This window comes from Mastomys coucha, unplaced genomic scaffold (assembly GCF_008632895.1).
Source record: "Mastomys coucha isolate ucsf_1 unplaced genomic scaffold, UCSF_Mcou_1 pScaffold3, whole genome shotgun sequence".
NCBI lineage: Eukaryota > Metazoa > Chordata > Mammalia > Rodentia > Muridae > Mastomys > Mastomys coucha.
In genome coordinates this window covers 60,033,541-60,060,213 of record NW_022196909.1, presented here as the reverse complement: position 1 = coordinate 60,060,213, position 26,673 = coordinate 60,033,541, and the positions used below count along the sequence as shown (strand labels likewise).

Sequence of the window (26,673 nt, the reverse complement as noted above, 5' to 3'; positions counted from 1 at the left end):
TGGAAGAGTCAGACAATCAAGATCCATTCTAAGTTATGACACAGAGCAGGAGTCTATATATCCTTGAGGTAAAACTGTAAAGGTATATTGCTGGCCTTGTCATCTGAAAGGGAACTGCATCTGGTGGTCCTTATGAACAGGTTCTGAGAAAAAGGCATCTGCATGATCAGTAGCTGAATACCATGTACCAGATGTGTTAATTTGCTCAAGTAAGAACACTACATCTGGTACAGAAGCTGCAACTCAAGTTAATACTTGATTGATGTTTTGATGGTCAACTGTCACTTAACTGGTTCGATAGCAAAGTTAAAGGGAGATGTAATAGAAACCACCCTTGCATCTTTCGAGAACTTGATGGTGGCACTAATTTCTGCAGTTTCTCCAAGGATGTGAAACTGTTTTTGATTCACTATTTTCTTTGGCAGGCAACTCTAAAGGCTCCCATTTAGTCTTTCTAATCATAATAGTTCCCACTCCACAGGTCAAGGAATCAATGTGAGAATTCTGCCAACTTCTAAATATATCTATCTCAATTATACACTCTGGGACCGGGAGAATAACCACAGGATGAGTTCAGAGACTTACTGTGAATAGGACTTCAGCCAAAACTCCCAATGATTACCTGGCCTCCACAAGCTCCTACTTAACTGGAGGGCCACAATGTTACTTGGGATCTCCCAGATTCAGTGTCAGTTCAGAACCAGTATCCCACATACCCTGGAAAGTCTTGTTTCCTTTCTCCCAGTAAAAGGCCATCTATCCCCCTGGGGAAGGACTGGAGAACAATTAAAAGTAAAACTTTAAGGTGTTTTATCTAAGTCCTTCCTTAGGGGAACTTGGCTACTCCTTCATTCAAGGGGTTCTGGGTCTGCAAACTGGCTCAAATCTGAAAATTGATTCACTGGCTGAGATTGCCTTGTGCCATGTTCCAATGTAGCCTTTCTTTCATTTGTTTGAGAATTTTTCCACTTATACAGATCAAATATTCAGTAGGCATCTTATTTACTTCATGCCTGGAAATACCATGACTGATGAGCCAGTACCAAAGGTCCGTACAAGTCATGCCATTATGAACATTGTGTTGTCTATGCTGCCATACAATAGTTATGATCATCTTGCTTTTGTCGATTCAGTGCTGCCACTGGGCTCCTGTTACCCCAGGGCCCAATTAAGCCCATTGCATTTAATTCATCCAACTGAGCAGCAGCATCTCCAATCCTAAGGTCTGGCACAAGCAAAAGGGAGAGAACAAAACCCTTCAAATGTGCTGGTGCCCCTCTCACCATCTTGCGTCTTATTGGATTAGTGAAGGGCATGTCTTCTGGGCCTTCCCATTGTTGAGCAGTAGGTTTTACACAGTGTATCCACTCTAGCATTGCAATTTCCCTGAGCCTTAAAATCCCTTCGTCAATACTAAGCCAAGGGATATCAGGCATCTCCAATTCCTTTTCAGTAGGCCATCTTTTGACAAACACTTCAGCCAACCATTCAAACAAACTTTTGACACCTTTTTGAACTGTGCGAGCTTCCATATTAAACCTAGAATCTCTACTCAGAGGGCCCATGTCAATAAACTTACCCTGATCCAGTTTTATGTTCCTTCCACCATTATCCCACACCCTTAAAATCCATTCCCACACATATTCCCCAGACTTCTGCTTGAATGAATTAGCAAACTCATTAAGCTCCTTAGTAGTATAGCATACCTCCTCACGGACCATACTTTCTATGTCCTCTCTAGGAGCCTGCTTTGCCTTAAGTCTGGTTATAGGTCTAGAGGCAACTATTTTGAGGTTCTGAGGGACATCAGTATTGTCTTGCCTGGTATTTCCTTTAGAGACAGCCACTGCTGGTTTAATAGATAATAAAGGATTAATTTCCTCAGTGAAAGGTGAAAAAGACAGTATTTCAAGGGGTGGGGCTGAGGGTACTACTTCCTCATGTGAGATAAACCCTTGAGAATCTGAGTACTCAAAATTCTCAGCTTCAATAGGGTCCTCCCATACATCCCCATCCCAAGTTATAGGATCCCATTCTTTACCAATTAATGCTTTTACTTTACCTGCCGACACCCTCCGAGGCTGGGTCTTAAATTTTCCTTGTAATTCAGCTAACCTTTTAATGAGAGCTTTCGTTTGATTTTCCATAAATCGAGCTTTGTGGCTGCTGGAGAGAAGATTCTCTTCCAGGGCACACTTAGAAACCTTTAAATTGTTTATGAGCATCTGGAGATGGTCAATTTTCTCATTAAGTTCTTTGTTGTCCTTTACCATATTCTGAAGTTGGTTAATTTTATCCCGGAGCTCATTCCTATCCTTTATCAGTTTATCCAGAGATACTAAAAGCAACCAACCAGCAGCATCATTTCCCTTATTTTCTCCCAAACTGTCAAAAGTTTCATATACAGGGTCACCTAATCCATTGTTGCTCACAATTGGTGAGTCAGGATAATCAAATTCATTTATCTCTTTAAGTTTGTAATACAGTTCATACCATGGGCTTTCAGTGCTCTCCGAGTTCCCAGGAGAGGGGGTGACTGGAGAAGCTTCAGTAGCTGAAGGTGCTGGTGAATTGAAATGTCTATTCCAGATACTTAAAAGATTCATCCTTATACTTCTGCTTCTCTAGAACCACTTCTGGTACCAAAATCTGTATTAGTCAGGGTTCTCTAGAGTCACAGAACTTATGGAATAAATCTCTCTCCTTCCCCTATAGTCCAACAATAGAAAGTCTAAAAATCTAGTGGTTGCTCAGTCCCACAAGGCTGCATGTCTCAGTTGGTCTTCAGTATATGCTGCAATCCAGAAGTAGGCTTTGATGCCAGTGAAGGAATGGATGTGCCTGCAAGATGAGGGCACATAGACAAAGAGAAAAATCTTCCTTCTTCTACGCGTCCTTATACAGATATCCAGCTGAAGGTATAGCTTATATGCCCATGAAAGACATACCTCAAGATTTGGATTAAAGACATGTGTCTTCCCACCTCAAGATCCAGATTAAAGATGCATGTCTTCCTACCTCAAAGGTCTGGACTAGAAGTGGGTTTATCCACTTTAAGCAGACAATCTCATACAGGTGTGCTCTCCACTTCTGGGCTGTAGTTGTTTCCAGATATAGACAAGTTGACAATGAAGAATAGCCATCGCAGTCCTGAAAACTATAGAAGGGAGTTAGCAAACATCATTTTCAAGTGTTTGAATAGTGTAACTGTGGCAGTTATGACAGCTATAAACATCATTCTAATGAATCCTTTTGTATATGTATATCCTGGAGTATTAAACTAACTTGTTTTAAAGCAGATCCCCTATGCAACGGATCAGTCAGATATACAAGAATCCAGGCATGAACTTTTTGTCTAAGAATTAAAACAGGAGATAAAATCAGTACAATAAGAGGAACTGTGGTGAATGGTTCAGAAGTAAAACCACAGGCCACTTTCCTTAGGCCACTGGCTGGAGTTAGCTTCACACTAGTATGGTCTCACTGTAACCCAATCACATCTATGAAGACTCTACAATATTTCCAAATGAGTTCACATGGACAGGTACCAAGAGTTAGAATGTGAATGTATCTATTTGGAGATGTATTTCAACTCACAAGAGGGAAAAAGATTACCTCATCTTACAAGTTCTTAATGGCTTTCATTTTGGCAAAGTGGAGGATGGGAAATGTGGGGTCTTTTTTTGTTTGAAGTGAAGTAATCATGAAACATGTATTTATCGAGTTTCCCATCCAACTGATTTTCTGAGGGACATTTGGGAAAATGTTTGCGTGGCACTTGGGAGGACTAATTCACATAATAAAAGGGGCAATCTGGTGCATCTGACTCGAATTCACACCACAGACAAGGTAGAGCTCAACAGGTTACTGAAGTATGTTCTGTTCTTAAAATACCAATCCTTTGTAACAATTTTCTAGCAGGTGACATTAACATGTCTTAAGGAAGAGATACCTTTTTAAAGTTAGCATGAAGATGATGGAATGTTGAGTGGAAGAAGCCACTGTCACGAACCTTTGGGATAGCCTATGTGAAAGAAGACTGGTTCAACTATGGATTTATTAGGACTCTCAATTACAAATAATGGAAAGCTAACTCCAATGACAAAATCCAAAAGGGGGATATGGAAGTAACCATGACTTGGGAATGTTCTGGATCCAGGGATCATGTAGTTCAAAATACAATTGTGGGGTGTCATACAATTGGTAGGTTAGAGGCTTATCAGCTAGCAGAAACACTGATCTGTTTTGGTTCCTAGTGTTAAAATCCCCAGAGAGGAGTCCTCAGCTTTGCTTTGATCTGGTCAACCAAGGGGCAGGTGACCTGGGAGTGTGGGATAAAAACATACAACTAAGTGATGTTAGCAGGAGGTAATGGTTACACATCTTTACAAGAAAGCACTGCAAAGAGGCAGAAAATGGCTTGTCATGTCATCCTGTCAGTTGATAAATGCGATTGTAGGTCACTAAACCCAACTGTTCTTCATTAACACTACACTACCTCTCTCTCAACTGAAAGCATCGATATTTTGATACAATTTCCTATTTCAAGGAAAAAAAATAACAAAAATCGAATCAGAAAATCAGTCATGTCTTCGAGATGGGGCCAACAGAAGTACAAACAACGGCAACAAACCAGAGCCGCTATGCACGGCCTAAAAATCTTCCCCTGAGGTGGCACCAAGCAACTGCTCTGGAAAAGTGAAGTTTGCGTGGGACAGGGAGGAGGTGGCGGGGAGTCTGACAATCCCCACCTCCCCGAGACTTCGTGGACTCGCAGCCGCCCTCTGACTTCAGGAACAAGTGTCTGCCCTCAGTCCCGTCCGCTCTTCAGATGACGACCCCAGGATGCCGGGGGGGGGGGGGGGGGGGGGGCAAGGCTCCCCAGTGGGCCGGCCACTCACCGGGTCAGTCCGCCGCCGAGACCCGGCAGCACGGGGACAGTGAACACGGCTGGCCGGCGTAACGCCTTCCGAGGGTCCTCAGGACGTCTTCCGAACCCCTCGGGGGGCGGGAGGCTGAGGCGAGGACCGCGTGGCCCTTCCGCGTCGCTCAGGCTAGAGCCAGGATCCCGGGCCCGCCAGGCTGCAGTTCCCGGCGGAGAGCGGACTCCCTCTACTGCATCCCCACCCCCGAGGAGTCCGCGAAGCTCCGGTCGCCGAGATCGCGCCCAGCGCTGCGCTCCGTCTTTCCGGCGGAGAGCGGACTCCCTCTACTGCATCCCCGCACCCCCAGGAGTCGGCGAAGCTGCGGTCGCCGAGATCGCGGCCAGCGCTGCGCTCTGTCCAACTATGCAAACGACGCGACCTCGGGACCCAGCGTGCTTCCGAAACCACGCCCCTCGGCAGTCCCCGTCCCGCCTCCCGCGCGACGTCAGGACCAATCCCCTTGCAGCGTCCCCTCACGGTCAAGTTCCACCCCTGCCTTCTCGCGAGAGTTCTGTCTTCCTTCACCTCTCCCTCCCCGCCTCGGACCTGCGCAGGACGTCGGGCGCTCAGGCCCCCCCGCGGTCTGAGGGTTTTTCTCTCAGTCAAGTCTCCGAGTTCCGAACCGGCCGCGTCCTTTTTTTATTTTTTTGCCTTCGGCCGATTTAAGATCTCGCGAGATTCACCGGGGGCCCCGCCCACGCCGCGCCTGCGCAGACCTCCCCAAAGCGGAAGGTCGCTCTCGGAGGCAGGGGCCGCTTTGCGTCCCGTGACGGAAGCGCCGTTACTACTTTCTCGAAAGCTCCCCTCGGCCGCTCGCCGGGACGCTCCGCCGCCAAGATGCCCCGGATCATGATCAAGGGGGGAGTGTGGAGGAATACGGAGGTGAGGCAGCTTTTTCCCGCCGTCCGCAGCCCTCCGCCGGGTACGCTGGCGTGTGCGCACGCGCGCCGGGGAAGCTCCGGGCGCCGTGGCCGTCCCCGCCCCGCGCGGACCCCGGGGAACCCGGGGACCCTCGCTGCGCACGCGCACGCGCGCGGACGCGGACGCGGGCGCGTGCCTTGGCTCCGCTCGGGGGCGAGGTCGCGGCGGGGCCCGGCGCTCCGCGCTTGGCATCGGCTAGGCCAGCGCGGGACGCGCCCCCCTCCGCGTCCCCCGCCACCCCGTGGCGGCCCCGACCGGACCTCCCCGCGAGCTCCTTCTTCTTCCCAGCTCGCGCACAGCGCTTCGCTCGGCTAGAAGGCTCCGTGGCTGCCACTTTGTTTCCCAGTGACTTTCTTAATTGCGCGTTTGTAAACATCTGCACGTCTGCACCTCCCTGCTTATCTTAGCACCCACCTTAGCCCGTCTGTTCTGCAGATCCCCAAGGTCTTACCTTTCCAGTCACGCCACCCCTGCCGGGAGAGAAGCCAGTTGGGACAGACTTACAGACTTACGTACGGTGGTGTTTGCTTCCAGAAGTGTAGTAGATTATAATGTCACGGGGAGTGGAACTGCAGAGGAAAGGAAGTAAAATAGAAATTACCCGCCGTGCATCTTAATCGAATGCGCGGAATGTGCTTTTGCTTTCTTGGGATGGCTCCTTGTTGCTTGGCATCTTCCTCCAAACTTAGCTGAGAACACTTCCTAGAGCCCTTGCCCATTCGTTGCCCGTCCTGTTGAGAGTGAGTAGTGGTTTTGCGGCACCTATCCTTCATTTGCTACAGCTTGCTTTGTTTTCACAAGCGCTTCTGCGTGGTTCTCGCAGGGTTACTTCTCAGAGCCCCAGTTTACTCATTTTTATAAGACAAGTTTTAGGCTCTTGAAAGGAGTTGCCAGTTTGGAGCATTGCGAACACAGCTGGGTACGTTAGGCTTTCGGTAAAAATGAGTTGCTGTTGTCCTCATCCGACAGCACTGCAGTAGGACCAGTCTTTGGTAGTTTAGTAGGAAGCAGGTTGTTTGGTGATGTTTGGGAATGAATCTTGTACGATAGGTACCTGCTATATGGATTTGGTTGAAGATGTGTTGAAGTATAGAAAAACTTTACTAAAGTTACAAATGGAGGCACTGAAAAGGGAGTTGCATGCACTGAGGCAGTTTAAACTGGAAGAGTCAGCTTCTGAGAAGAAGCAGAATCAAAAAATCAAGTAAAAGCAGGATTCCTCCCCCCTCCCCGTGTGTGTATGTGTGGGGGTGTGTCTGAGAGAGGGTCTTTTGTAGCTTATATTGGCTTTGAGCTTGCCTATATAGATGAGGGTAACCCTTAACTTCTGTTCCTCCTGCCGCTACCTCTCCCGGTCTGGCATAACAGGTGTGTACTGTCATGCAAAGTCTTATGGGAATCTAACCCAGGACTTAAAGTATACTAGGTGGGTACTCTACCACTTAGTAATGGGAGAGAGGCTGGAGTGGAGGCGCTTAAGTATAAGACAGGCAGTTCAAGTTCATCGCAAAAAGCCTAAAAGTAAAGTGCTCAAGTGCATTCATCTATGACTTGTGTTTGTGAGTTTGCTTGGCAGGTTGTCTGGGGACTGGGTTATACTTGGGGTACTCTGGTGAAATAGTTTTTGGAGATTGGAGTAGACAGGATGCTGACTGATGAGGTAGAGGGAGCTGTGGATCCTGGGCTGTCATGGTGAGTAGGATGCCTGCCAGAGAGGAAATGTGTTGAACCAGAGTCTCAAGTTGTTTCTTTGATTCTCTCTCCTGGAGTAATAAGACCTGGTTCAGGTAGATATTAAGGAAGTGGCTTTTTTTTTGTTGTTGTTGATGTTGTTTTCAGTAAATACATGTATGTGAACTTTGTGAAGGGAATGACAGGTACATACCGGTGAATAATTTTGTCTGTTATAAAGTAGTGCTTTCAGCATTGACTTTTCCCATGTCCAGTTTGTTGAGAGGCAGGTAAGATGCCTTCTTTCTGTTTTTTTTTTTTTTTTTAAAGAAAAGATATGAGGCTAGAGATGGCTCAGCAGTTAAGAGCACTGACTGCTCTTCCAAAGGTCCTGAATTCAAATCCCAGCAACCACATGGTGGCTCACAATCATTCGTAATGAGATCTGATGCCCTCTTCTGGTGTGTCTGAAGACAGCTACAGTGTACTTACATATAATAATTAATAAATCTTTGGGCTGGAGCAAGTGGGGGGGCCCTGAGGGAGCAGAGATCCTGAGTTCAATTCCCAGCAACCACATGATGGCTCACAACCATCTGTACAGCTACAGTGTACTCATATACATAAAAGAAATAAATAAATCTTTTTTAAAAAAATACATTTTTACTTTTAAAATTATGTGTCTGTACATGAGTACAGGTGCCTTCAGTGGCTAGAGGCTTTGGATCCCCCTGGGGCTGGAGGTACAGGTAAGCTGCCTGATGAGGGTGCTGGGAGTTGAACTCATATTTTCTGCAAAGAGCAGTACATGCTCTTAACCACTGAGCTGCTTCTCAGTAATCTTCTTCTGATTCTTATATGCTAGTATCATTAACACTTAATAAAGTTTTCATGTCTTTTTTTTTTTTTTTTTTAAATGATCATGTGTGTCTCTTACAGGAACACTGCAGGGACTAACTTAAGTTTTGTTTTTTTTTCCTCATTTGGAGGCTTGTGACTGAATGCATTCTCTTTGGTAACTCTTCTAGGATGAAATTCTGAAAGCAGCGGTAATGAAATATGGGAAAAACCAGTGGTCTAGGATTGCCTCATTGCTGCATAGGAAATCGGCAAAGCAGTGCAAAGCCAGATGGTATGTACCAGTCAGTAAGTGGAAAACAGCATGATCCCGATTCCCACTGTGATGCGTGAGATGGCTTATCCCCCCACCTCGCCCCCAAGAGCACGGACTGTGATGTGGAGGGAAGTATGGAGAGAGGTGCCTTTAGATGCACTTACCACTTGCTACCTGTGTCTTGAGCAAACCATTTTTCCTCCTCTTTATCCTGCCTGTTTTCTTACAACTTAGCACTAATTGATCAGTCCAAGTGAGTTAATATTTTTGAGAGTGCCTTGTGAGACACAATACAAAGTCTTAGGTAGCTTGGCCTCAGATCATTGAGTTGTGATCTAAAAGTTTATAAATTGGTTATTTTAGGACTTACTTTCCCAAAGAAATAAATGCTAATAGTGCTTGAATTTTTTTATTTTTTAAAAGGCCAGGGTCACAGTGGTTAGTTTTCTTGTACTAGGGCAGCAGTATTGCATATTTGCTACATTAAAATACAACATTCCACCCATGTGTCACCTTGTTAAGTCACAGGGTGGTGGGCATCCGTGGTGTTCTTGACATGAATGAACCCATCCCAGCTGCAGCCCATGTGCTCTGCGGAACATTGTTTGGATTGTATGAAGTGACCCAGATTCCGATGGTGAAAGAAAAGGGTCAGATGCAGAGCAGAAGGAAGGTGGCTCTCGGGCTGCAATAGTTTGATTCCCTTCTTCTTAGTGGCCTTAAGCCATTAAGCTTCAGCCTAGCTAGCCCTAGCACCATTGGCAGTGTGGACTTAGACATGTGGGCAGATTCCCACCAGCTAAACACCTGACCGACAAGGCAGGATAGGCAGACCTTAGAAGACGGAGGATGCCGTAGGAGTTCTACTTTAAATTTAAAGCACTGCAGATGGAACACTTAGTGGATTAAAGCGGATGCTTAGAGAAGTAATTGAAGGTGCTGTGGGATAACATAAGGAAGTGCAGTGAAATTGTAATAGAAATAATACAAGGTGCTATTTTTTTTCCAGGTACTTTTAGAACTTTTGAAAAGCTAAGAACAAGTGCTGGATGTGGTGATGTATACCTTTGATCTCAGCATGGAAGGCAGAGGCAGGCAGATCTCTGAGTTCCAGGCCAGCCTAGTTTATAGAGTGAGTTCCAGGATAGCCAGGTCTATACAGAGAAACCCTGTCTTGAAAAACCAAAAAGCCAAAAAAAACTAGTTAAAAACAAAGTCATGGGCTGGCAAGATGGCTCAGTGGGTAAGAGCACTGACTACTCTTCCGAAGGTCCTGAGTTCGGATCCCAGCAACCACATGGTGGCTCACAACCACCTGTTCTGACGCCATCTTCTGGTGTGTCTGAAGACAGCTGTAGTATATTACACTGGAGGGAGCCTGGCCAGAGGGACCTGAGCCATCGTGAGTTCAATTCCCAGCAACCACATGATGGCTCACGGTCATCTGTATAGCTACAGTGTACTCATACACATTAAATAAATCATAAAAAAAAAACAAAGTCACATGATTGCATTTTACACTTCAGTCTATTAGGTGTTTAAGTATAACTAATCTTATATACTTAAAATACACAGTAATGTGAAGAGAGGAAGGTGAGTAAGTTTAACTTCACAGTGAATTCTCTTGTCAGAAATAGTGTTAGTGATTGGGGGATAAGGGCATGTGATCTTAGAGTCAGTACATGGTAACTGACAAACGTTTGTCTTTAATAGGTATGAATGGCTGGATCCAAGTATTAAAAAAACTGAATGGTCCAGAGAAGAGGAAGAAAAACTCTTGCACTTGGCCAAGCTGATGCCAACGCAGTGGAGGACCATTGCTCCTATCATAGGAAGAACAGCAGCCCAGTGCTTGGAACACTATGAATTCCTCCTGTGAGTGGTCCTCAGAGCATCTTGAAGATTGTGTGTGTGTTAATGTGCTGAACAAGCTTAGAACATTTCCAGCTTAATTGTGCCTGTGACTAAAGCCATAGAAACTAAAGTCACTGAATTCTGTTCCAGATGTCACATGGTTGAGCAAAAATTATGTCTTCTGCCTCTCCTTTAGAAGAGTGCAAGTCACACTCATCTTAGGAGAGTGAGTGAGTGAGTGAGCCAGCCCATGAGCCAGCCCTTGAGCCAGCCCATCCCCTGTGCTGCTGAGAGTTTATTAGGCCCTTCTGGTTCTGTTCCAGCAGTGTGTTTGTCTGGATGTTCTGCATTTGTGAGGAATGGCCGCTAGTTTCATCATTTTTCACCATGAGTGGAAATACTGAAATTAGAGCATTTTAGTGCCATTTTATTCACATGAAGCAGTTGTAAAGATGCTGTTTTCCATACTGCTTGTGTGCTGTTTATTTTGGGAAAGAAAGAGTGCCAGAGCTAGAACTTTGGTAATTCTTATACTAAGTGGTGTGATACTGCGACTAACTCATCTGAGATTTATTTTTATTTTTCTCCAAGGGACAAAACTGCCCAAAGGGACAATGAAGAGGAAACAACAGATGACCCCAGAAAACTTAAGCCTGGAGAGATAGATCCAAACCCAGAAACCAAACCAGCCCGGCCTGATCCAATTGACATGGATGAGGGTGAGTGGATACTGGGGAGTGCTTCTGCTCACAGTACATGACTCGGGCCTTCCTAACACTCTTCTTAGTTTCTCCTGACTTTAGAGTCCCAGTCTGTCAGTGCTTATCCTAGGTATCTCCCCGAACGTGTCTGGTCCTGTTTTTGTTAGGCAGATGTCCTAGAGGTGAGTGGTGAGCCTTGCAGCATCCTGTCTCTCATTCCCTTTCTAGAAGGAAGACGCAGCAAGCTAGCATATTGAACCTTGCTGTTTCTCTGACTCCTCGGGTGACTTTCCAGGAAAGAGCTGTGCTGGAGACTCAGAATGAGTCTACACGTGCAGTCAAGAGGCGGGGATTGGCCTTTGGCTCCATCTCTGCTGTTTGTTAGCTATTTGACCTTAGCTAAGTCTTATGTGTTCTCTGAGCTTGAGCTTTCCCTGCTGAGGGTGGAGAATAATACCTACTTTACCTTCTTGTGGGTACTTGGTGGTTTTTTTCAGATTTAAAGTCTGAATGCAGCGGTTCCCAAGAGTGACTAGTTCGTGAAGAGGGAGTCTGCATCCTTCCCACTGGGGAAACTTAAAGCTATAGGCACCAGGTCCTCACCTGAAGACACTGACTGAGGGAAGAGAGAGGACTGTGAGCTGAGTGGAATCGAAGTCTTGTCCATCATTATGACACTTAGTTGTTGTTGTTTTATTTGGGAGAGCTGTAGAAAATGTCTTGGAGAAGAAACAGTTTTAAAGGAAAAAAATGTCTTTGAAGGTTGTCAGTTCCCCATGATTAGTTGTTGCTTTATTTCTCTACTAGTGATGTACCGTTTGTTGGTGATATGGATGTTCCTGTAGTAGAGCTTTCTGTGAGTGAATATTTGCTACTTGCTTGATAAACTTCATTTTTCTTAGCTCTTCTTAGCATCTCTGAAGTAGACATTCTGATTTTAATGGGAAACATTCACAGAGGTAAAAGTAGGACCAGGCTTACATAAGTAGCAACTTAGTGATGGGATGACTTGTAACCTGACTTCTCTGACTTCACAGTTTTCTGTGCCCTGTACCAGTAATGAGTACTTTGATGCTTTTGTCATTGTAAGCACTAGGATATGCCTGACTTGCTGATGTTGGAGAGGAGATGACTTTTTCTTGTCTTTATTTTTGCAGATGAACTTGAGATGCTTTCTGAGGCTCGAGCCCGTCTGGCCAATACTCAAGGAAAGAAGGCTAAAAGGAAAGCAAGAGAAAAGCAGTTGGAAGAAGCAAGGCACGCTTTTTCATTCTATGTCCTTAGGCTCAGGAAATTGTATTTCTGCTGTAGTTGGTGACTAGTCTGAGCTGATCAATTCTCATTTTGCTATTATTCCTTGGTGTCTTTATTGCTCTGGAACAAACAAAAACAACTTATGTATTTTTCTCCCTAACCATTTCAGAATAGTTATAGGAAAAGTACATTTAAAAAGTTTACAAAGTATGGCAGAAATTACTGGCAAATATTTGACCCAGCGTGTTACATTTGATCTCTTGCAGCATTTTGGAATCTGTGAAAGGCTTTCACATGACTGTCAGTTACCCTCATATTCCTTGATTATTGTTGGGCAGGTACTGGCAGTGAGGCTGATCATAGAGGCACTTAATGAGCCTTGAGCCAAGTTCTAGGCTGTTAGAGAAATCTTCATTTAAAAAGTGAGTGGACTTTATTAGGCATTGTTCTCTGCTCAGGCTTTCCCCACCTTCTCCTTGCTTCCTTTTGATTGAATTTATATTCTGATGCCCAGAAGCCAAGCTAAAGTTGATATAAAGATACCATCTGAACTGTGTGGCAACCTGTGGGATTCAGGTATTGGGACAACTCTCCACCACACAGTCTACTTAGAGCCGTTTTTGACTCCTGTGCTGTCTAGAACTTGCTTTTTGACCTGGTGGGTAGTTAGCACTGTGTTGGTATTCCCAGTGCTGGATCCTGGGTTGGAGGATGCTTTTTGGCATAGCTAGCCATTCATTAGTGTAAGAGTAGTCAGAATTGATGGGAGTGTGATACACAGGGTAGAGAACTATCCATCTGAAAGGTGCTATGGCTTCTTCATATCTAGCTACTTTTCTGTTTGGTAATATAAAATTGGAAAAATACTTTTTTTGTCTAGGGCTATTTGGGAACCCAGTTTCCTGAAAGCCATTTAATCATATGAGCCAGCAAGGAATACAGTAGTCAATCTGTGAAAGGCTTTTAGGGTTTCGTTAGGATTGATTGATTAAAGTACATCTGTGCAGATTTTAATTTACCCTACCATTTCTTGTAGCATCTGTGTGTTTATGTAAGCTGTATGCTGTATACGTCTTGCAACAGGTAGGACTGACCTGTGTGTGAAGCACGGTACAAGACTACTCCAGATATTAAACTACTTATCTATTTCTTACAACTTAAAATCACTTTTATTGATTATAAATGAGTATGCTTTCCCTTCTACTTCTGTTAATATTGTTTTAGGACATGGTTGATACAGTAGCATATGTTTTAGTTAGATTCACTTAGCATGATGATGGGAATGTTCTCTAATATGTTGGTCTTTGTTCTTGTTATTTAAAGAATGAAATTTACTTTTGGAATACATCCTTCAAGACTTCTCTTTCATTGTAGATGTTTGTTTATATGTCTGTAAACTCATTAACATAGAGCCTTAATTGGATCATTCCATATATACTTATATCTTATACACAGGCATTGGTTAATCTTACTAGGATTCCCTTGTAACCGACTGATTTCTTTACAAGTCTCATTTTTCTTGAAAACTGCATGTTTAGTATATGGTAATGTAATAGTTGTGTGTACTATACCCCTGGCCCCATCCAGTTTATTTTTAATTGTTTGTTTTGAGACCAATTTTATTACTTTAGTGAAGTCTGTTCTATTGCTGTCCTCTCAGAGATGAGCAGCCTCTGGTGTTGCTGCTCGTGGAGGGGGAATCTTGGATACCACAGTCATTGTGGGATGGTATAGTTGGGGCAGGGTTCTTGTTGATATCTGTTTCCTAATTGTACTCAGCTGTTGTAGTGATTTCAGCAGCATTCTGGGGTTATAAATTGCTGTGTAGATGGCTCTGATCCAGTTTGAGTTCCTTTGAAGAGATAGTTCTGAAATCAGCTTTTAAGATGTATTCTGATCCCAGGAGACTCAGTGCTTTAGTTTCTGTCAAGCTAGTCGCCTCACAGGCCGCCTCAGTCCCCGCTCAGCCTGTCCTCTCTTCCCACTTGCTGTTGATCACAGCCTTCACTACTTTTGAAGTGGAGTTCATATTGTAGAGTCAGGGTGCTTAGGTCTTGCTTCTTCTCCAGGGCTCTGACTGTATTTCTGATTGACACTCCTGGTTAAAGAGCTCAGTGTGCTGGGGAGCAGGCATGGTGGGCAGGCCTTACATTTCTCCCAGGGAAGAGTCCAGAAGCTGGGGCAGAAAGAGCTTTCAGGGTTGTGTTCGCAGTGGTACTGTGCCCAGGAGAGAACCATTGTTTGGGTGGAAGAAGGGTGCCTGTGTTGCTGGGTAAGAAGTGCTGATGCCTGGCTCTCCTGGACCGAAAGCCTGTGACTGCTAGCTAGCAGGGAGAGGGAGCTCATGTTGTTGGCTGTATCTGTATAGAGTTTTCTCCTCTAGGAGCTGGTGGGTGGAAGGGAGAGGGTCTCTGCAGCTGTTAACTGCTTCTCTTTCTTACCAAGCTTAGCTAGATTTTCTTGAATGTTTGCATATTTGCCATGCCCTTCCTTTCTCATGTTTTCTGGGGAGTGTGTTTCTTGTTTCTTAGACTTTCACACCGGCTGTCAGACTGTGTATACTGCTGGGTGATTTGTTTCCTATCTTTAATACTGTGAATAACTTTACTCGTTAACTCACTAAAAGTACAACGTCATTAAGAAATACAAAGGAAAAATGGAATTAAATAGAATTTTACCTTCTGCTGATTGTTACTGTTAAATATTGCTGCCCTTGACTCTGGCTGATAGATATGCATGTAACATTTGCATGCTTTTCTATTTGTGGGCTGTGTAACATTTTATTCAGCTCTGTCTTAGGTCTTTTTCTATGTAAGAGTAGATCTGTAGCTTTTCTCAGGGTTATATAGAAGTTACATATTTCAGAAGTTACATAAAGCCTGCCATCTCACTGTGTGTCCCACAGGTATATTCTTACTCAGAGTGGGCACACATTTACTTACGATTTCTCTACTTTCCCTTTTGCCTTACTGTGGCAGTCAGAATTGGAATTTGGCAAATGGTATGAGGTAAGGGCTTGAGTAAATACTTCTTTTCCAGATGACCAGATAGTTTTCTTAGTGATGTTGGGTTAACCCGTCTCTGCCTGACAGTGTTAATTTTCAAGGTGACTTTGCATTTTTTTTTCCTCCAGGCGCCTTGCTGCCCTCCAGAAAAGACGAGAGCTTCGAGCAGCTGGCATAGAGATTCAGAAGAAAAGGAAAAAGAAGAGAGGAGTTGATTATAATGCTGAAATTCCATTTGAAAAAAAGCCTGCTCTTGGTTTTTATGATACTTCTGAGGAGAATTACCAGGCCCTTGATGCAGATTTCAGGAAATTACGACAGCAGGATCTTGATGGGGAGCTGAGATCGTGAGTCCCTTTGAATTTGGAAATTGGTGCAAGAGGACTCCAGGAAGCCTTTACTGTCTGCCAGGTTCTTAGGGTTTAGGATGATGGAGCCTGGAACTGAGCCTCCTTAATGCTTTTACATGTTTAATGAGTTTATCTTCGAGAAAATCAGTGAACCTGGCTGTATCGTTGTTAGTATACAAGATACATTTTATCTACTTATTGTTTAAGTCCCTAAGTATTTTGTATATATTTGTGTGGCGTGTATATTATGGCACCCTTTGGATGTCAGACCACAGGTGGTTTGTTTCCTACCAGGTGGGTTGTGGGGTTGTCAGGTTTGGGAGTCGAGTACCTTTACCTACTAGAGTATCACTGACCTGATGTGTGTTTCTTAATTAGTGCTTGTCACTTACTGATGACATCTTTCTGTTTTTGAGCCTGTATGGGTGTTTTGCCTGTATGTATGTGTACCTCGTGTGCCTGGTGCACATGGAGAGCAGAAAGAGGACATTGAATTCCCTGGAACTAGAGGTACAGATGGTTGGGAGCTACTGTGTGGGTACTGGAAATCAAATTAGGGTCCTCTGGAAGAGCAGCCACACAGTGCCCTAGTCACTGAGCTATCTTGTGCTTTTTTTTTTTTTTTTTTTTTTTTTTTTTTTTTTTTTTTTGATTTTTCGAGACAGGGTTTCTCTGTGTAGCCCTGGCTGTCCTGGAACTCACTCTGTAGACCAGGCTGGCCTTGAACTCAGAAATCCGCCTGCCTCCGCCTCCCAAGTGCGTCACCTCCGCCCGGCTCCTGAGCTATCTTTCTAGCCCAGTTCCTATTACTAATGACAGATTGTTTGTTTGTTTATATATTACTTTTTTTTTTTTTTTTGAGACAGTATCTCATTATGTAGTTCTAGCTGTCCTGGAACTCACTAGTCGATCAGGCTGTTCTCAAACTTACAGAGATCCACCTGCCTCTGCCTTCCTAGTGGTGTTGGATTAAACACCACTATGCCTAACTTATTTATTTTTCACTAATGACATCTTTATATTTTTGTACATTTGTAACAAGTTAGATCTTATGCTAATGACTTGAAATTTTATCAAAGTCTAGTCTGGCATATTTCATTTGCTTGTATGTGTTCCCTATGGGTGTGTGTTTGTGTTAGTGGGAGCATGTGAGTGTGCTTACGTATTTGGAGAGGAGAGATCAACTCTTGAGTGTTGTTCCTTAGAAGCTGTTCACCTTGTTTCCTCCTTTGCTACCACCCCATGCTAGGCAAGAGCTCTGTCATTGAGCTGTAATCTCAGCCCCACTTTGTTGAGATGAAGTTTTTCATTGGTCTGGAGTTTACCAGTTTTGATGTAGGAGCTCCAGGAATTCATCTGATTTCATTTCTCTAGTTCTATGATTTGGAGTGTTTGTGTTATCTCCCTTGAATACCTGTGGAGGTCACAGCCAAGACACCCTTATGAAGTTGGTTCTCTCATTCCACCTGTTTCAGAGTTCTGGCAGTCAGTTCATTGTCATTGAGCTTATGTGGCACATGCCTTTGTGTGTTGAGCCATTTCATTGGCTCAAAGTGAAAAATATTTGCCTTTTTTTCTTACAAAGAAAAGACAAAAGCTGGGTGGTTGTGGCACACGCCTTTAATCCCAGCACTTGGGAGGCAGAGGCAGGCGGATTTCTGAGTTCGAGGCCAGCCTGGTCTACAGAGTGAGTTCCAGGACAGCCAGGGCTACACAGAGAAACCCTATCTCGAAAAAACCAAAGAAGAAGAAGAAAAGACAAAAATGTTTGCTGTATTCTTAAATCTTTACATGATGCGGATAGGTAGAAGTGTTTATGTTTCTCTTTCTCTTTGCTCACTTTAGAGCTATCTAGGAGTTCCTGTGAGTCTATGGATAGGAATTTTTTACTTAGTTAATAAGCAACAGGATTTCCTTGAGTGTTCAGGGCCTTTGTTTAGGTAGGCTCGTCAAATAGATTAAAGAAGAAAGCTAGGCATTTGGAAGGGGTAGACTTGTCTGGTAGGGAAGAAAACAGGTAGATCTTTAACATACTGCCTGGGCTGGTTTAAGCATCTAACAACCTTTGAGTGTCATTGTGCACATACCTTTTTTTCTTTACTTTTTCTTTCTTTACTTGGGCAGCAAGATAGCCCAGCAGGTAAAGGAACCCACTGTCAAACTTGTTGATCTGAGTTTGATATCTGGAACCCATGTGGTGGAAGGAGAGAACATGTTCCTGCCAGTTACCTCTACCATTGCACATGTTGCACTCCCAACTCCCAAAATAAAAGATAAATTGAAAAATTTCTTGTATGAATTTAAAAATCATAGCAATAATAGAGAGGTTTAAACATTTAATGTATTTTAATTTTGTCTCCTTCATTTATCTTTTTTCTGCATACACATCATTTTCTTATGCTCACATATGTATCTATGAATATAAACATAGTAAACTTCTTGTATGTTTTGACATACATGTTTTACTATTTTTATAGTTTTAGGCTTTAAGTTTTAGTACTTAAGTTAATGTCTCTCTTTTATTAATAATTCTGTAACTCAAGTTTATTTTTTTCAAATGTACTAGATTAGTCATGTAGAAATAGCTTAACATACTACTTTTGTATTTTAAAAAATTCCTTAGAAATGAAATTGTTTAAAATCTTAATAGTTATATAGCTCTTAATATTATTGCCTGTGTGTAATCTTTTTTTCTGTCTTGATGCATTTCAGTGAAAAAGAAGGAAGAGATAGAAAAAAAGACAAACAGCATTTAAAAAGGAAAAAGGAATCTGATTTACCATCAGCTATTCTTCAAACTAGTGGCGTCTCTGAGTTTACTAAAAAAAGAAGCAAACTTGTGTTGCCGGCCCCTCAGGTAAATGGGACAATCTGTCACCCTGTGAATTCACATGCTTGTATCATATTCAGCAAGGATGGGCTGCTATCTCAGGCTTGTGCTTAATGCTCAAGAAGCCCCAGTGTAAGGAGAGCCACATGGAGAGAGTCCATTGATGAGGGCGTGAGCACAGTTTTCTTATATGCTTCTGCGTCACGTGCTGGCAGCTCTTGGTAGCCAATTGAATTTTTCCTTAATATTTCCAAGGGTATTTCTTTTGGTAAAAGTATAGAAGTAACACTTTTAGATTTTCCTAGAGATCTTGTGATTTAGTAGAGTATGTGATATTTAGTTGATTGTCAGTAGTATTTTCTTCTCATTTGTAGCTTTGTACAAGTACTTATGTTCTTGGTGCAACCAGTCTGTTAATATATTGATTTAAAACATTTTAACTATGCGTAGCAAGTATACACCTTTGGAACAATACAAAGGTTAACATGGTTCCTGTGTAAGGGTAGCATGCACATGTATGATCCATTCTATATTTAAGAAAAGAAAACATGAAGCTGTCTGGGTGGGGAAGGTGGAATAGATTGGGAGGGACTCAGGGTGTTAAATATGATCAGTAAACATTGTATGGGATTCTGTAAGAGTTAATAAAAATACCAAAATACTTATAAGTACAGAAATACAGCCTTTACAGCCAGTTGTTTATAGTGTGAATTTTTTTACCCATAGTAAAAGGAAGACTTAAAATTTTATCTTGGAAATTTTAAAGCCAGGCAAAGTTAAGTGGTACCGAGAGGTCTTTCTGCCCTTGACACAGCTTCAGCAAGTCATTCTCTGAAACATGGAATGTTTAAGCTGTTCTGTTCCTGTTAAATGGTTTACAGGGCTGGTCTTGTCCTTTAGATCTCAGATGCTGAACTCCAGGAAGTTGTCAAGGTAGGCCAGGCCAGTGAAGTTGCGCGGCAGACGGCGGAGGAGTCTGGAATCACAAACTCTGCTTCTAGCACTCTCCTGTCTGAGTACAATGTCACAAACAACAGCATCGCTCTGAGAACACCACGGACACCAGCCTCCCAAGACAGGATTTTACAGGTATGCTGGCACTGCTGCTGATCATCTTTGAGTCACCATAGAGGGTACCATGTGGTTTTGTTCTGTATGGGTAGGGTCAGCAGTTTGAACTTGATGGCCATAATCCCAGAGCATTTCTTACAGCACAGAAGCTGAATTAGCAGGCTAAGTGGTCTGAACTAGCAGGCTCAGGGGTGACTGTTCATTCACAGCATTTTGGAGCAGACCTGCCCCTCTGTCTTCATTTTGTACTTGTCAGGCAGGTGCAGGTCTTTAGAGTTTCATGCTTTTAAGTTTTGTATGTGTGGATGGTTTCTCTCATGCATATATGTGTACCATTTGTGTGCAGTATCTGCATAGTGAAAAGAGGGTGTTGGAGCCATTGGAACTTGAGTTTCAGACAGTTGTGAGCTGCCTTTCAGGTGCTGGGAGTTGTGCCTGGGTCTTCTTTAAGAGCAGCCAGTGCTTTTATCTTCTGAGCCATCTTTCCAGCCCTCCCTTCCAGTTGTTGGTGCTTGGTAGCCACTGTGCCTGAAAGATTGTGGAACTGCTGCTATTGGTCCCAGGGTTGCCTCAGAATACTGGGCATGGAGCACAGCAGTGTAAGGACACTGCATGTGCCAGCACCTCCCACAAACAGCAGCTGATGCCTCCTGATGGCATCCTTACCTTCATTTTGCTTTTGAAGAACTATAGGGGAGTTTGAAGAACTCCCCTATAGGGAACGGTTGTGGGAGCATTTCAGTAGGAGACAGCTCTCAGGAGAACCAGTATTCTACTGGGTCATTGGTTTTATTGGTTTTGAGTGTTTTTAAGGATAGTATATTTTCTACCTTTGTGTGTTTATTATCGCGGTACATAAAGTGAGTCATGTTACCTGTGCTCTTCTGCATGCGTTGTCATTTGGTCCTTCCTTCTCCTTTTATGCAGAAGTTGCAAGCCTATCTCTTTACAAGAGACACTTTGTATTTGGAAGAGCAAAGCATGACTTTTGATAGTATGAAATTCTAGACTCCTCATGAGAAAAGATACTCAGAATCAGTTGTGTGCATTTTGCCTCTTAGTAGTTTAGCCCACCTTACTATTTTCATGGTTGCTGTGGGTTAGGAATTTAAACAGGGCACATAAAAGGTAACCTTCCCCTGCTTTAAAAGATGTCTACTATCTCAGTTGGGAACGCTCAGCATTTGAGGGTGACATGACAGTAGTGGCCAGAACACATGGAGTGTTATCCCCCATTTGCTGGATATAGGTTGGCGACTTAGCATGGTGCATGACATGAGTCTACGTCTGCATCTGCATGTGTTTATGCAATCTTCAGCATGGCAATTGAATTTCTCTTCTGGTATCTCAGACTGATGTAAGAGGTGTGAGTGCAGAGGGAAGCTACATCATGGTTCTAAGCTAACCCTGGAAATCAAACCATGCTACTCTTGCAGTATTCTCTGTCAAGAGGGAACACAAGCCCACCTACATTTAAGGGGAGTGGGAATGTGAGGAACCCTGAAGACACAGACGAGTATGAGAGAGATGCTTATGCCTGATTTTGAAAGGTAAAATCTGCCTTAGACACTGAGTTGGGAACTAAGATTAAGGCAAAGGTAGTTACAGGAGGGTGAGAACTAAAAAGAGCCAGATCGGATGAGTCTTAGACACAAGGTTGGGAAGGCTGAGATGTAATCAAGTCTTGAAAGTGTCTGGGTGAGACTTCTTAAAGAAATCTGATCCTATGAGTCCTGGCATGCATTGGTAGCTTAGGTATGTCTTAACCTCCCAGCAGAAGCAGCAGAGACTCAGAATTACTTATGAGCACTAGATAAAGAATTAGTGATGAAGTCAGACTAAAATCTGGGTGGTGTGACATTTGGCCTCAGTTCGTATCAGGAAATTTGATTTCTTAGTACTTGATGGCAAAGAGATCTGGCATGGATAATGGATAATGGCAGTTTCATAATGAGCCCACAGCACTGTTTTCCCCCTGCCCCTTAACACAGAGTCTCAGGTGGCTTCAGACTCACTGAGTAACTGAAGGTAGCTTTGAACTGCTGATTACCCTGCCTCTCCATCCTAGGTGCCAGGATTGCAGGCATGTTGCATTCACACCTAGTGATGGTAGCATATCTTAACATGTGAACTTTATTTAGAACTCCTGATGTGATGCATTAGGTGGACAAAGGACTGAAAGGGCCGAGATCTGTTCCAGGGCAGTACTACTCAGTCTCTTGGGTTTTTTTGTGAAAGATTGTGTACAAATCCTGTCTGCATCAAGATTTGTGTAATAGGGCCAGAGGGAGGATTCCACTAGCCTTTCTGACTGCTGTGTACTCTTCTGTCTCTCCAGGAGGCTCAGAACCTCATGGCCTTGACCAATGTGGACACTCCATTGAAAGGTGGGCTTAATACCCCACTGCATGAGAGCGACTTTTCTGGTGTGACCCCACAGCGGCAGGTTGTGCAGACTCCAAATACAGTTCTGTCTACCCCTTTCAGGTATTGTGAAAATCAGTATGTTCTGTATTTTACAAAAACTTCAATTTAAGGACCTGGGCAGCATGTTTTTTTGAGTAATATTGACAGAGATTAGAATAACTGTTTAACTTCAGTTGGCCTTTTTGATGTCTCCTAATTGGATTGCCTGGTGTCTTTGGAGGTTAGAAGAGAGTATTGGCTCCCAAAGGAGTGGAGTTAAGGTTGTGAGCTGCCATGTGGGTGTTAGAAATTGAGCCTGGGTCCTCTGCAAGAGCAGTCTGTGCTCTTAACCTGAGCCATCTCTCCAGCCCTTATATTTATTTTTAGGTGTTAGCTCTGCCTCTATGGGTTATTTAGGATAGAGAGCCTCACAGTCCATTATACTTGTAGATGACAGCGGAATCAAGAATCATTGGAAGCTAGTTTTTGTGTAGTAGTTATTGCTTCCTGTGAGGCTAAAGAGAGCCTAATCTCTATTTTCCTGTGTATATCTTGTCTCTCAAATAGATTGTAAGCTCCTTGGGGGCAGGGACCATGTCTTAAATGATAACACCGCACCTGTTGGGAACAGATGTCTGGCAGTACCATCAGTCTGGAACACAGCCAAGATACAGGAAGTAAGCAACCAAAACCAGAAAGGCTTTGAATAATTAAAGTTTAAATTACTGCTGGACTTTATTGTTGAGAGCCTAAACTCAGAGCCTGTTCATCATTAGATACGAATCTAAAAATGTGGTGTTTGATTTCCAAACAAAATATAAAAAGCATAAACCATGTAAAGTGCACCTTTGATGGGAATGAGTGTGACATGAAAGCTAAAGACTTAAGGGAGACGATAAATGATGAGCACACTGAGCTCAAAGTGAGTCACCTGGGGCCCTCGGGTGAGTGTGGTGGTCGGCCTCCCTGCCAGCTGCTGTTCTTAGTTACCCTACTGCGTCAAAGGTTGAAAACATGTTTGGTGGACCTAGTATAGGAAGGCAAAACAGCAGATGTCAGGAAAGCTAGTACAGTACTTATAATACTATGTTCACCAAACCGAACTTCAGTCTTCATTTAGGTAACACACTGAAAGCAAGAGAGAGGTTTTGGTGTCTTTATTCCTTACTTTATGCATTTATCATGACTTAGATTTCTGTTTGTATAGGACTCCTTCTAATGGAGCAGAAGGACTGACTCCTCGGAGTGGAACAACCCCTAAACCAGTCACTAATGCCACGCCAGGTAGAACACCTCTTAGAGACAAGTTAAACATTAATCCAGAGGATGGAATGGCAGACTACAGTGACCCCTCTTATGTGAAGCAGATGGTAAGTGTCAGTTCTTTTTATATTTATATATTCAGTGCATTGAACCCAGGGACCTTCAGCCTGCTAAGCAGGTACTCTACACTGAGAGATACTTCCAGCTCTAAAATTTTAAATTAAATTCAAGTTTTTATTTTTATGTGCTTTGGTGTTTTGCCTGCATGTGTGTCTGTGTGAGGGTGTTGGATCCCCTGGAACTGAAAGTAGAGACAATTGTGAGCTGCCTGTGGCTGTTAGGAATTGAATCTAGTTCCTCTGGAAGAGCTGCTAGTGCTCTTAATCACTGAGCTATCTTTCCAGCTCTTGCGCACTCTCTGTCTCTCTGTCTGTCTCTTTCATAGTACCAAATCGAGTACAGATCCTAATGAGCTTTTTTCTCTGTCCATGAAGAAGTAGTTTTGAGATTTTTAAGACCACAAAACACTGGTTTATTATAAGTCAAGGTTTTGTTTGATATTAATGAAGGAAGATAAGAGAATAAAAAAGTTGAGGATCATAGTAGAAGAGTCACTAAAGTTAATTGTTTGATTTTTACATATCTAAACATTCAAATTATGCTTTATTTCTTATTTAGTGTATATTCTTGTGGCATATGTGAGTGCACATTTACTGTGGTGTGCTTGTTTGGGTCAGAGCACAACTTGAAGGACTTGGTTCTCTTCTCTTCCTGTGCATTGTTTGAATCAGACTTCGGTGGTCAGTCTTGGAGGCAAGCACTTGTACTGGTGGCCCCAAGCCACTCGTTTCAGAAACTTTTGTTTGTTTTGTTTTAGGCCCAAGCTGATTTTGAGTTTGTGGTAATCCTGCGTCAGTCTCTGGAGTTTTGTAATTATTATAGGCATGTGTCACTATGCCCTGCTGTTTTAGAAGTTCTCAAGAATTCATTAGTTAGTACTGACAGTGTGAATTGACAAGGACCAATTCTTCTCTACAGGAAAGAGAATCTCGTGAACATCTCCGTCTAGGGTTGTTAGGCCTCCCTGCGCCTAAGAATGATTTTGAAATTGTTCTGCCTGAAAATGCTGAGAAGGAACTGGAAGAACGTGAAATAGATGATACCTACATTGAAGATGCTGCTGATGTGGATGCTCGAAAGCAGGTGAGAATCATTAGAAAGCATCTCAGTAGGGTCATGCATCTGTTGTAGGCTTTAGAGCAGTAGTTCTCAGCCCATGGGTTGCAACTCCTTTGAGGTCACATATCAGATATCGTGTATGTCAAATATCTACATTACAGTTCATAACAGTAGCAAAACTACAGTTATGAAATAGCTGTGAAGTAATGTTATGGTTGGGGGTCACCACACATGAGGAACTGTGTTAAAGGGCTGCAGCATAAGGAAGTTGAGAGCCTTTAGAGGGAGCATGACTGTCAGTGTTTCTAGGTGGCTGCTTTTCACTTTTTCTAATATTTTAACAAAATTCCTCAACTTAGTTATTTAACAATAATATACTCACATGAATGAATGATCATGTACTCAGAATATCTGAATGGATTTTTTAAGATGTTTATATGCATATGTATGTTTTTAAACACTGAAATTTACTATGCTTTTCTAAATAAAACACAGGAATGGCCTTTTAAACATTGCTTTAATCTAGTGAAGAAAGAATGTTAAAAGCAAAAATTGGATTAGTTTTGAATAATTTTAGATCTGTACAGACCAACAAAAACTAGATTTGGAAATTGGGAAATATTAGCAACCTCTTATACTGATGTAGTAATTGTCCAGTGAGAGATTTTTAGCTTCATTTGGAAGGAGAAAATGGGTTCAAGTTAGTTTTTCGCAGATACTGCATGGTCCCTTTCTGCCGTATTGTCTCAGGATGGTTATGAAAACAAAATCACTGGAGAGCATGCTTTATTTGTTTTCTCTAACATGGTGCAGTTTTTCTTGCAGCTGGGCAGATGTGAGGATGCAGAGTTTGAGGTCTAAAACTGTTGGATAGTGTTTGAATAAGGAACTGACATGATGAATGAATTAACACTGTTGTTAGTGTTGCTGTGTGGTAAACGTTAGGCTCCTACCCTATTCAGTGATGGAACTTGTGAAATGCACTAGCGCCAAAACTGTTTCTGTGCAGATGAGAAAAACACTGAGACGTTGCAACCAATTGATAGCATGGTTAGCCAAACTTGATTGGCATTCCTTGAGGGTTACGTTCATTACAAAACAGTGTTTTAAACACATAGTGTTTTGTCTGAGCTGCTATGTCAGAATAGGATTGTCAAGGCAGGTGGTGCCTGAGTGCTCTGGCATTTCATAGAACTGTAGCCAAGGGTTCCCCTGAAGAATACTGAAAACTCAGACTCTGGCCAGTGGCTACTACTTACAGGATATTAAGTTAGTTTGCCTTTTGTATTATTCTAAGCCATTTTCATTGACAGTCATAAATTGTAGTGTGCACTTTGAGCAAAACATGTTATTAATTTTGTAAGTCTAATGGCTGCTTGAATATTGTATCTCTTTCATTCAATTCTTGAGAGGGCCTAGTGGGGAGGGAAAACAAGTAAAAAAATCCACTACTATTCCAATGAACTAACTGGAGAGAGGAAATCTCCTTAAGATCCACATAGCACTTGACATTGTCCTTCAAGTAAAATTGCTGCTGCGTTGTCTCCTGGTTTGTACCCACATGTTGGTATCAGAGCTGTTTACTCCACCTGCAGACTTCTGTAAATGGCATCTTGGAGGTGGCCTAAACTTGCCTTTTAGTGCTCTACTTTTAGAAGCCTAGAATATAAATACTTCTCTCTTATTAGACTCTTTGGTGTCCATATGGCATTATACAGAGTAGGCTGGCGGTTAGGGATGGCACTGTCGCAAAAGAGAGATGGGGCCTCTACAGTATCACAGATAGCATCCATCAGGGCCTCTACAGTGTCACAGATAGCATCCATCAGGGCCTCTACAGTATCACAGATAGCATCCATCTGTATTGCTGCTTCTTTGAGTTTTTGTTTTTTATATCATCACTTAAAAGGAAGAGATTTCTCGTGTTGATTTCTTGCTTTGAAACTTTGATGATGTCATCACCTGCTGTAACACCAGATGCCTCCATGCCCGTGGGCTGTAGCGGAGGAGGCTGCTGTGGAGATAAACTTAACTGGAGATAGATCATCTTGCAGGGAAAAGAAGTGAATGTGGGGAGCAGAGGTGGATACTTTTTGTTTTTTGTTGTTTTGATCTTGCAGATACTTCCA

At 43.0% G+C, this 26,673-nt stretch overlaps 2 protein-coding genes across 2 annotated transcripts in view; one reads left to right on the top strand and one right to left on the bottom strand.

Annotated features, from left to right (window-relative positions):
• Positions 1 to 660: 660 nt before the first annotated feature.
• On the bottom strand, positions 661 to 5,449 carry LOC116075464 (Friend virus susceptibility protein 1-like). The gene is made up of 2 exons (XM_031348583.1): positions 4,902 to 5,449; positions 661 to 3,157 (listed from the first exon to the last, which is right to left on the bottom strand). Exon 2 carries the CDS (start codon positions 2,604 to 2,606, stop codon positions 1,086 to 1,088), a length of 1,521 nt encoding a protein of 506 aa, XP_031204443.1. The 5' UTR covers positions 2,607 to 3,157; positions 4,902 to 5,449; the 3' UTR covers positions 661 to 1,085.
• Positions 5,439 to 26,673, top strand: part of Cdc5l (cell division cycle 5 like) — a 37,821-nt gene continuing 16,586 nt past the window's right edge. The window contains exons 1-11 of the mRNA XM_031348582.1: positions 5,439 to 5,807; positions 8,546 to 8,649; positions 10,345 to 10,506; positions 11,077 to 11,204; positions 12,344 to 12,443; positions 15,574 to 15,792; positions 18,508 to 18,652; positions 19,526 to 19,714; positions 22,035 to 22,183; positions 23,310 to 23,472; positions 24,404 to 24,568. Coding sequence (XP_031204442.1) covers positions 5,763 to 5,807; positions 8,546 to 8,649; positions 10,345 to 10,506; positions 11,077 to 11,204; positions 12,344 to 12,443; positions 15,574 to 15,792; positions 18,508 to 18,652; positions 19,526 to 19,714; positions 22,035 to 22,183; positions 23,310 to 23,472; positions 24,404 to 24,568 — 1,569 coding nt within the window. The 5' untranslated portion in view covers positions 5,439 to 5,762. The remainder of the gene's footprint in view (positions 5,808 to 8,545; positions 8,650 to 10,344; positions 10,507 to 11,076; positions 11,205 to 12,343; positions 12,444 to 15,573; positions 15,793 to 18,507; positions 18,653 to 19,525; positions 19,715 to 22,034; positions 22,184 to 23,309; positions 23,473 to 24,403; positions 24,569 to 26,673) is intronic.